Source organism: Neomonachus schauinslandi, chromosome 14, assembly GCF_002201575.2.
Source record: "Neomonachus schauinslandi chromosome 14, ASM220157v2, whole genome shotgun sequence".
In the NCBI taxonomy this organism is placed as follows: domain Eukaryota; kingdom Metazoa; phylum Chordata; class Mammalia; order Carnivora; family Phocidae; genus Neomonachus; species Neomonachus schauinslandi.
Genome location: NC_058416.1, coordinates 81,274,758 through 81,286,261, shown reverse-complemented (window position 1 = coordinate 81,286,261; position 11,504 = coordinate 81,274,758). Strand labels below are relative to the sequence as shown.

At 47.7% G+C, this 11,504-nt stretch overlaps 1 protein-coding gene across 1 annotated transcript in view; it reads right to left on the bottom strand.

The window, feature by feature from the left end:
• Positions 1 to 5,778: 5,778 nt before the first annotated feature.
• TBX5 (T-box transcription factor 5) overlaps positions 5,779 to 11,504 on the bottom strand; it is a 41,774-nt gene continuing 36,048 nt past the window's right edge. Inside the window, exon 8 of the mRNA XM_021698652.1 lies at positions 5,779 to 6,402. Within this exon, the coding sequence (XP_021554327.1) occupies positions 5,828 to 6,402 (575 nt within the window). The 3' untranslated portion in view covers positions 5,779 to 5,827. The remainder of the gene's footprint in view (positions 6,403 to 11,504) is intronic.

Sequence of the window (11,504 nt, the reverse complement as noted above, 5' to 3'; positions counted from 1 at the left end):
ATAAGCACAGTGACCTTGGACATGTCACGGACACTCTCTGCTTGGGTGCTTCCTCATCTATAAAGCAGGAATAAGACAGGTTCCTACCTCCCGATAAAGGGGCTGTATAGGTATGCTGCTTGCTGTGGGGACCAGCAAACTGTGTATGGTCGGGAGATGAAGCTGTTCTTTATTACTTCTTCTGCTCCTAATAGCAAAAGTAGGGGACGTCAGCCAAACATTAAAGCTCAGCCCGGAAGAGCCTCCCCCTGCTCTCCGGGCCACTCCCAGCCCCCAGCACTCGCCTCTCTAGGCACAGGGAGCAGGTGTTCTTAAATTCATATATTTGGCAGGATTCACATGCATGACTGCTTTTTTTAAGAGGTTGAAGAAGGCATTCTGAGGTCAGAAAAGAGATGGTGCTGGGTTGTCAGCCTTTTGGGGATGTAGAAATTTCTGGTCCCTCTTGGTTGCCACAGAGGATCCAGGGTTGGTAGTCACTTACGATGCCAGCTATTGAAATCATCCTTGAGATGGTGCCTGCGTGGAACAGCTGTGTTTTAATTATTGTTCAAAGTGATGATGATGGTGATGACGATGATGGGGATGTTTTCCTAACCCTGGCTGAGCTGAGGTCTATTATAAAAATAATAGCGATCACAGGGGCCAATTTCCCAACCAGCAAAGGAGGGGCAGGGGGAAGAGGGGGAAAAGGGGACGGAGGACTAGCAATAATAATTGATACTGATTCATCTTCTTATCAGCCAACCGTTATTGCCCTAGACCAGGCACGGTGTTCAGAACTTCATACTCACTCTCTCACTGCATGTCCACTAGAACAACCCCCCCCGGGGGAATACTCTTATTATCCTCATCCCATATCCAATAAATGAATGAATGCAGAGTAGGTCATTATCCTCATCACATAGAGGGTAAAAGAGGTTAAGTGACTTGCCCAAGGTCACGGAAGCAGTGAGTTGGAAAGTGAATTTTATAAGCCAGGTCAGGTAGAGAACAAAGGTGAGATTCTTAAAAGCACCTGAGCCAACAAGTTATGTGTGTGTGCGTGTGTGTTGTATGTGTGTGTTTGCACGTGGGTGTATGTGACTCTGTGTGTTTATTTTTGTGTACATTGTGTCTGTGTGTATCTGTGTGTTTGTGTGTGTGTATGTACGAGTGTTTGTGGGTCTATGTGCACGTGCACGTACCTGCCTGTGTGTTAGATTTGTTAACAAGAGAATCAGAGTCCACCCCAGGACAATAGCCCAACCCACCAAGAGGAGCAAGTCAGCAAGGGGCAATCCCAGAAAGTGGAAACAGAGAAGCAGCTGGGTGTCTCCTTGTTTCTGAGGTAGAATGTTCCACGATTAGCGGTCAGCTGACTAGTACAGTACCCAGCTCTGTCACTTCCCCGGGGCCAATGGTGCTCCTTATTGGATCTGCATCCCTTCGTCCTCAAAGTCGACCCAGGCGGCCCCACCTTCCTCACAAACTCGATTTGACCATGGCCAAGGAATACACTAGATTTTATTTTACCAATTCTATTCCTCATTATAAAGATAACTCATCGTCATCACAAAAAAAAAAAATTGAGAAATACCCCAAAACACAAAGAACATGTGAACACTCATAGTCCTGCCACCCTTATTATTTTGTTCTACAAACTAAGTGTTTTTTTTTCCCTGCAAGCCGAATGAACACAGTTGCATTTAATAAGACTGAGAAGCTGCCATGCGCATTACTTGTAATCAGCTTCTTTTAGTTACAATGTATCTTAAATATCCTTTTCCAATTGTCTTCACAAATGTATTTTTTAGTAAGCCGTGTGGTCTTCCATTGCATGGGTGTACACTAATTTATTTAACCAGCACCATATTAGTGGATAATAAGTCTGTCCCCAGTTTTGTATGATTTTAAAAATCATGATTAACTTCCCAGAAAATTAGTATGATGCACATCCCTGATTATTTCCTTAGGACCAATTCCTCCAAGTGCAATTACCAAATGAACCGATTAGTACGATTTTAAGGCTTCTGATATCTTTTGCCAAATTCTCCTCTTAAAAAGTTTATCTATTTTCATTCCGGCCAGCAGTTTCTGGGATTTATTTTCTCATTAGCAATAGGTATCATGATTACTTAACTATACATTTGCTAAGCCAATGCATACAAGTTAGGCTTGTGTTTCATTGATAAGTCTGTCTTTTCAGGCATTTATGGAACATGTACTGTGGTAGGTACTTTATGGTACATTTCTACAGATATTATTCACTTAAACTTCAAGGGACAATAGTCCTTTAAAGCAGGTACCCTATCTCCTTTTAATGAACAAGGAAGCTAAGGCTTGGGCAGACTGAGGTTTATGCTGAGCTCTGCCGCACACCAGCTGTGTGATGTTGAGGGTGGTGATCCTAACCTCTCTGAGCTCAAGAATACCAATGATCTGAGTCTCTCAAAGTTCCAGTGATCCTTCTAGTGATCCCATGACTTTGAGTCCCATACTTAAGTGTTCAATGTTGGACCAGGAAGCCAGGAGGGGACTTTAACACTCCTCTCTCAAATACAAAGAAGCCTACCAGCTCACAGATCCAGTCCTTTGCAGTCATGGGAACTAACTGGAAAAGAGCCTAACACAATTAGTAGGTGCTCAACAAGTCAGGGTGTCTACCACACAGGGTGGGACCTTAACACATGCTTGTTGAATAAATGAATGAATGCAGAGTAGGTCATTACCACCCATCCATGAACCCTACAGCTCATTCTTTCATCACCATTTCTGCCTCAGGATCTTTGCCCAAGCTGTTCCCTCTGCCTGAAATGCTTTTCCTCCCAACTTTTCATCTGGCTAATTCCTACTTAGCCTTCAGGGCTCAGCCCAGAAGACACCTCCTCCAGATCAAGTGGGGACTCCTTGTCTTATCCCTTTATGACATCATGCATGCTGCCTTCATACGTCTTGCCTTTGCAATCCATCTGCAATCTGATCATGCAGATTACATAAGGGCTGTGTCTCTAAACCATACACTCCAGAAGAATACAACCTCTATCACCTTGTTCACTACTGTGTCCTCAGCATTTCCACATGTCCAGTCCAGAAGAAGCATCCACTACAGGAACATGGCAACTTACACCATGTCTCTTGACATCGGAACAATAATAAAACTACACAAATATTTGCATGTGACATCCTTAAGCCTACCAATTCAGTGGAGAGATACTTTGTAACCATTGTTTGGAACCCAAAGAAGTTAACTTGCATCTGTTATGGAACGAGATGTCCCTTCTATGAAACTTGCTGTGAGCACGTTTTGAGTGATTTTCCATCGGCAGCAACTGTTTGAGCGCTGCGCTGGAGGGGTGTTAATTCAGTATTCTTGTGATGTTCTTGTGAAAAAATAAGACTGACGACCTTGTATAGTTGCTAAATGAGTTTTGGAAGGTAATTTTTTCAAATGCAACCTTTTTTTATTTTTAACCCATCAGAATAAATACCTATTTAGGGTAGAGTCAAAATTTATTCAGTGAAACTTTAATTCATTCTCTGCGGGGACGAGAATACATTGACTAGTTTCTCCACTGTACCTACAAGAAACTGAGTTGTCATTTCTTTATAATTAATTCACATGTCTTGGGAGTTCTTTGCCTAGGAAAAGTTCCAGAGGGATCTGATTAAATGAATAATTTGTAATCAACAATCTAGTTGTTCCTGTTTCAAGGGCATGTGATATATCTGATGGTTCTTGATCATTTGAAAGGTACAGGCATCGAAATTACAACAATTTTGAAAAACTGCAACATGAATTTACTCACAAATCTGCTGCTCTGCTCTGCCCTATATGTATTATACAGGACAAACTCACACATCTTAAATTTGGGTGTTTTAAATAAATAGCCATCGAAGGTCCCTAAGGTTGCTTGCATTAGGACCTCCAAAAACTTGATTCCAGCAATTAATTCAAAGAAAGAGATCCTTCAGAAAATCAAGTACTAGGTGTTAGAGAGTATGACCGATATTTTTTGGTCAGTTGAGATTCCTGATGTTCTCTTTTCTTCCAACGCCGACACAAATTCAATGAAAGCAAATAATTCCATCCCAGGGATATAAGCCAAGAGATAAATATATTCAGCTCCATCACACTCAAGTACGGGATTCCAAATACTCCCTGAGACCAGCTGGAGAAAGAAGATGGGGTAAAAACTGCACCTGCAAGACAACTTTTTCCCATGTCCTCTACCTAATTTCCCCTCTATTCAGTCAGTAGAAAGAATAGGGTAAAAAAAAAAAAAAAAAAAGGGTATTCAAGTCCCTTGTACTTTTTAAGCACATGGTATTTATTAGGCATTAATTGGCACACAAATATACGAAACGAGTACTTAATTCTCACCCCACCCCTTAGCAACATAAAAAGGACATAATCGAATGAGGACACTCACGTACAAACATACTCACACACTCGCACGTACTGGGACATACTTAGCCTCACATATTACCCTGTTCTCTTTATTAGGGTCAGTTAAAAAAAAATTTTTTTTTTTAATCAAGAAAGCAAAGCACATTCGAAAGAAAAAAAAACGCAAACTTGGTTTTGAGTATTAATAAAATTAAAAGCTCTTGGCCAGCTCTTATGCTGGATTTCACTTCATGTTATTACTTAATTAGAACTCCTATTTATAAATAAATAGTACCAGTAAAATATTACATCTGAAGAACCCTGCAATAACATTTTACTTACACGCTTATTTTTTTTAATACTGTTTTCTGCTTTCAATAACCGCAGTTTTGTGTCGGCATCTGGTGTCGGTGTGATTTCTTTGGAGAGAACCAATCGGCGAGCACGTTGGGCCCCTTCTGTAGGAACAGTGGGTTCTGCTTGGCATCCGGGGCGGGTCGTCGGTGATGGAGGTTTGGGAGCTTGGGGCTGGCTTTGTGTTTTATCAGGACCAATATTTACTTTGGCCTTTTTGCAACGCTTGTCAGCACAGAGCTTGCTCCTTGCTTTATCACAGTTCTGCCCACATGTAAACCAGGGCTTTTCAAGTTTTTCAAAGCAAGCTTTCCGGTCGGGAAGCCATAGGCCACGTTTTAGCGACAGACGGCTGGAAAGACACAGAGCTGGGAAGATGGGAGGGCAGAGGGAGATAGGAGGCCAGATGGAGGCCCGTGTTATAAGGAGAGGGCCACGCTGGGCTCTGTGATGATGGGCAAGAGAGGAAAAATCAGACAAAAGCTGGGACCTAGGGAACTTTTTCAGGAACATCACATGGCAGAGGTAGGTCATTTCTTAGTCAAGTGCAGGGTGGCAAATTTAGGTTTCAGGGGTGGTATATCTGGGGGGGAACCCCACAAGTACATATTTTGAAACACACTTGCCTCAGACCTCCCCCAAAATAAGGGACTGGGTCCCATTAAGAAAATTGAAAGAAAAAAAATATATTATTATTTATTATATAACAATGTCAACATTAACACCAAGACAGGGAAGACTCCCATCTACGCCATTCGGCTAAAACACTCGGTAAGGCAAGGCTTCCTGGAGACCAAAAGAAGGAATCACCGAGGACATCGGCGGGTGGTGTGAACAGGGCCGGCCGACGAGTGCGGTGGTCGGGGGGGGGGGGGGTGGGGGCTCCTCTTTTTTCGGTTGGTTTTGAGACAGAACAACAAAGTCACATTTTTTGAATTGTGGTTTCAAGCGGCCGATTAGATCAGCGCCCAGGGCTCTGGGGTGCAGACGTGAACACTGAAATGAAAAATGCCGTCCGTGGGGTTCTCTCTGCTACTGTCTCTCTCCCGCTCTCCCTCTCCCTCTCTCTCTCTCGCAACCGTCTGTGAGGAAGCAGGCCTCACTTTAGCTGTTCTCACTCCACTCTGGCACCATGCCCACGCCGTGCACCGAATGGTACTGGGGGGGGGACAGGGTCCGCGGCACGCCGTGAGAATAGAGGAACTCGGACGGTTGCAGGCCGCCGGGGGACTGCAGGCCAGTCTGAGGCCCACACTGCCTGACCACAGGCTGGTGGGCCACGGAGGTCTGGTGCTGGAACATCCCCTCTGCGAGCTGCGGGGAGCCGTGGTTGGCCATGCCGGCCAGCCGGGGGACCAGGGGCCCCGAGGTGAAGTGGGCCGAGAAGTGCTGGTAGGGGAGCCTGTCCATGGGCTGCACCGTGGTAACCGTGCAGCTGCTGTAGGAAGGCATGCTGGGCCACGTGTTGCAGCTGATGTCCTCCAGGCTGGGCACCGGCTCGCTGGGCGGCCCGGCGCTGGCGTACATGCAGGCCTGCCGCTGGGCGGACTCTGTCCTGTAGGAGGCGCTCAGGCCCTGCTGCTGGGGGTAGCCGGAGCGGTAGAAAGGGTCCTCCTCACTGGGCGACGTCTCCATGTAGGGCTTCTTGTAGGGATGGTCCGCGGTGGAACATTCTTCATCTGCGGAGACAGGAGGACAGAGACCAGTGAGGCCGGGAACTGGAGGCGGACGCGGCCACAGGACTCAAGGATCCCGTCCGGGGGACTCTGAGCGCCAGCCTCCATTCTGATCACGAGAAGTGGGGACAGTAACGGTGGAGGCCCGGAGCACAGACTTTGACCCCTCTGAGCTCGGCGTGTACGTTCCACAAAGGCGGGACATGGTCTGCGCTACCCACCACGGTATTCCCCAGGATCCAGAACCTGGGAGCCAGAATAATACTAAGACCGTCCACGATAACGGTATGAACGCACACAAACGGCATTTACTCCGCCTGGGGCTGTTCCGAGCGCTCTCCGGAAAGGGACCCCATGCAGCCTGCTCAGCAACCCCATGGGGTGGGCTCTGCGAGGACCCCCATTTTGCAGATCACAAAACGGAAGCCCAGAGAGAGGTCAAGCAACCCGCCCGAGGTCTGCAGCTAAACAGTGGAGCGCGGTGGGTTAGAATTCAAGTAATCGAATTACAAGTCTCTGCTCTTCAGGACCACACTACCCAGAGAGGCACGTACTGAGTATCTGTGCAACAGACAGAAGGACGGATGGACAAGTACACAGATGGACGGGAGCTCCGGCGAAGCCCCGGATCCTTCCCCAACGCCTCTGTTGGCAAGTCCCAGTTAGTATCTGTTAGAGTCAGTACAACTTAACGGGTCACCGTTTCCTTATTGAAAAAGTCACTTCCCTTCCCCCCAGACACCAGCTAGCCCCCAGCGTAGGGCCGTGGAGATCATTCTGTCTCTGAAAGAGGGTCTTCCGTAACTACCTTGGGGTCACTGCCTCCTTTGGGAACAGTCATAAGCGCTGGGCTCTCTCCTAGAAACACACACCGAAACACAACGTTTTGAAAACCGCCTGTGTGCCTAGCATAGCTTTGCACTAACTTTCGGGAGCTCAGGGAGCCCCTAAAATCCGGACCCCAAGTTAAGAAGTGTAGATGTATCTGAGTTTCAATCTGGTTCTCCTACTTCCTATCTGCGTGCCAGGAGCAGGGCTGGCCTCCCTGAGACCCACACTCAGCTTGTCTAAATCAGAGTTAGTAATACTTACCTCACCTGGCCGCTAAGAATTCAATAAATCAAGCACGTAAATCTCCTGATACCTGTCATCAAGAGCAGCTCTTGTTGCAAGGGAAACACCACCAGTCAGTCTCTCAGCAGACCTAACACAGATTAACACACCTCCAGGTGTTTCCTTCGGGGAAGCAATGCTTGAGAGTTTCGATCTAGGTGTAAACCTCAACACAGATTCATTCCTTCGCTGGGATTTTATCTGCCAACCTGGAGATTTTTCTGTCCTCATCTTCCAATCTCTTTCGAATCAATACATGTTAAGAAAAAGTGTCTGTCGTTGGGGGGTGTGAAGAAAAAGGAAACACTGGGGCATCCCTGCACCTGCTGTGATGGTCAGTGGCCTGGGGGCAGGACATGGAACTAAATAATGGGAGGAGATCATCGTGATTAGGTATTGAGCACCTACTAAGCGACCTTTCCCTGGTCTCACAGTAATTCCTCCAGGTGGCCCCTCTTGCGCCTGTCAAGGGGCAGAAACTGAACTCAGAGAAGTGACCTTCCCAAGGTCACAGAACTGGGAAGGAGCACGGGCTGGAATCGAAGCCACGTCTGGCTTCCTTGCCAACCACACCTTGCTTCCAGCTCTCTCGATTTCTCACAGCGAATGCCACTCACCTAGTCATCCAACAGAGATGTGCTGAGCCACGACCAAATGCCAGTTGCTGGGCATAGAGCGGTCAATAAATAGCCAGGGTCCTGCTCAGTGCACTTTGGAGGTGGGGGGGGGGGCTCTCCATCCCACCCTGAGCAGTGACAGTGGGAGGCTGACGCTCGGTGAACGGGAGGTGGTCCTTGCATATAAAGCTTCACCCCACAGGGAGTCCTTTGGTTTTTGCACAGGATTTTAAAACAGCTCCCCAACTCGAGTAGGAGAGCTTGGGTTTGGGTTCCACCGAATGCTTCCATGGGCATCACACCCTGAGTAACACCCATAGGCGGGTAAAACTCTGCCCCATCTAAACCCATCTATGCTGGGACTGGACCCACCTCCCAGCAAGCACATTTATTTTTAGCTAGACTCTTTCTGGGACACATCTGGGCCCCATAGGACGCCCAAACATTTGTCCAAAATAAAAGCCAAAAACGCGGCCTCTCTTCCAGGTGCTTTATCTACATCATGCCAACCATCCAGATGTTTGAAGACATCCAGATGAGCCCGTGGCCACTTTTTCCACCTTTCAATGGGGCATTTGTCTTTGGTGTCTTGAAGACATTGCTACACTCGACCTTTTCTGTCCTCCCCACCTCCTCCCTCGGTTCCCTCGTGCCTCCATGCTTCCTTCCAACCCACCCACCTCCCCACCCCCCACCCCCCGTCCCAGATCCATAAATCTGAATGTTTCCATTATTGCTAGAATCATAATCTTTGGGTTTTCCATTTAACCAGGGCGTTCCCCTTTTCAATAATCAAGAGTACAGCTGCAGGGTACCCTTGGCAAGAGAAAAAAAACAAGGCAAACTAACCATTCCCGAGTTTCTGATCCCCTTCCAGATTTGTTACAAGCAAAAAAAGGAAGAATAATATGAAAAAGGCCGGAGCACATTTTGGAAAATCGTAAAATTACACATTCCAGTCTTTAATAACCCGAAGATCTGATGCAGAGTCCTAAGAAAAGCAAAAGACTGGCTTATTCATGAAAGCGGGTCCCGAGCGTTCTCAAATTCCTCTTTGGACCTCATCACATTGTAAAGAAATTCCAAAGCACAGATCCAAATTTCAGGTCGGTGGTGATCAATGGTTGGGATATAATCCCTATGTTTGTTTTGGCCATGGTTTGGTTTGTTTCTCTTTATTGGGAGCCTGATAATTGCTCAACAGCAAAGATCTCTTTCCCAGCCGAGTCGTGTTTCCCTTCCACGGCTGGGGAATAGGTAGTCAAGCATCAAGTCTTCCATGAGATGGGTCCAGAGCTCAGTTTCAGAAAGGTGAGTAGTAAGAGCCGTCAATTATATTCCACCTGTCCTGAACCCAACTGAGTCTCTTGAATAACAGGAAAGCTCTTCCTGATTCTGAGCACTGATCACCACATAGCACCGCGAAATATCCCTGCACCTTGCATTTTTCTAGTGGTTTCTGATTCTGGATAAATGGCTTTAACGATCTTTCCAGAGCACAGATTTTAGGGCATGTCTCTGACTCTCCCTGCCTATCTGACCTTGCATGGGCCACTGCACCATATCCCAATCTCAGTTCTTGACTAGGTAGGGGGATAATGCTTAGATTCCTTGCAGGAATGGAGATGATAATAAAGTGTTCAAATCTTATCTGTCCAAGTAACACGGGTCTCCTCTTTTTTCCCTCTTAGAAGATCTGATGGATGGCTGTGTGGAGGCTGTCCAATGCTTGAAGGTGTCTGGGTGGATCCCAGAGCAGGGAAATTCACAAGGCTGCTTTTAAATTGCTCATCCCATTAAGCAAATATTGTCACTATTTCCAAATGGGTCATTTCTCTTGCTGATTGGGTTTGTTCGGATGAAAGATCTGGGTGAACCGCCACTCCTGGGCTGAGCGACCTTCAGCAGGTCAGAAGTGGAAGTATGATTCAGGCTTTCTGAGTCACAACACAGTGCTCTTTCTGACAGACAGCCTAAGTTTTTCAGCTTCCGTGTCCAGGAAAGATGAAAAGATGGTAACCTTGACCTGGTGGGTGGGTGGATGGATGGTGTGTGTGTGTGTCCCCGTAATGTTAGCTCTTAGCTCAAAGTGGAACAGACTGAATCAGTATTGTGAGAAGATTCTCAGGTGGGAATCAGAAGACTCGGGTCCAATCCTCACTGAACCACCATCTGAAAATCATGACATTTATTTATTTGCTTATTATCTGTCTCCCCAAGGAGAATACAAATTTTGGGAAAAGAGGGACCTTCGCCCCCTTGCTGCCCCCTTATCCCACGTACAAGGGACAGCGCCCGGTACAAAGTAAATGCTCAACAAATATTTATTTCACGAACGCATCCTGGATCTGCCACTCACCAGCCACACGACCTTGGGAAGCCAATCCAACCTCCTAGTCCCCTGTAACGCCCTGCAAAATGGGGATGGAGGGCACCACTGCCCCCAAGCCCGGCTCAGGGGCTGGAAGGAAGGTCCAGTGAAGGAAGCAGTGTGAAATTGGTCTAAAAAGCACACAGCACGGACAAAATGCAACCCACAGAACCCTTTACTATATTCTCTTCCTCCCCCCGGCCCACTTCTGACTTCCCTTTGAATAGCCAGGGCAGTAGATGGCTTTGCTCAAATCTTTATTTGGGTTGCCTCTGGTTTCTAAGGTTGGGGAGGGGGGCGGTTATCAGGGTGGGAGGGGGAAAGAAAGACAGACAAGTGCTCTCCCAGGCCCCGGGGTCCTGGATTTGATTGAGTGGCATTGATAAAAGACCTTCCTGGCTCTTTTGGCTCCATCCACAGGGAGAGATAGTTTGGAGACAGCTGGGTCCAAACACAAGAAACCCTCTGGCCTGCCTGGCCCTTTGACATTTCGTTGGGCCTGCCTCCTGGGCTCGTTGGAAAGGAGACAGACAATGAGGGGAAGTCAGATAGTGGGGCAGGCAGGGGCCGCGGGGCGGGGGGCGGGGGGGGAACCACCCACGGAGCTATCACTTCACGGGAATCCCAAACTGGAAGGAAACCTTGCTGATTCCTTATCACCTTACAATGGAGGCTGATGATGAATTGCTTTTTGTCGGCACGCGGGACAGACAGAGCTCGGCTGGAATGCTCCCTGTCCCCGGGAGCGCCCTTTTGGGGGTGGAGGGAGGTGAGAAGGGCAGAGGTTTGTGGCAAGGTGAAAGGGGTCCTGCAGGGTGCACGCCCCCTGCAGCCCGAATGCACGGACCGTGGCGTGAACTTGGGGTGGGACCACTCACGAGCCGGGTGATGCTGGACCAATCACTCAATCTCCCTGAGCCTCAGTTTCTGCATCTGTGGAAAGGGAGTCATTCTTCACCTTGTTATCGGCAACGGGTCCCTGGGGCCTGACTGTACCCACACCT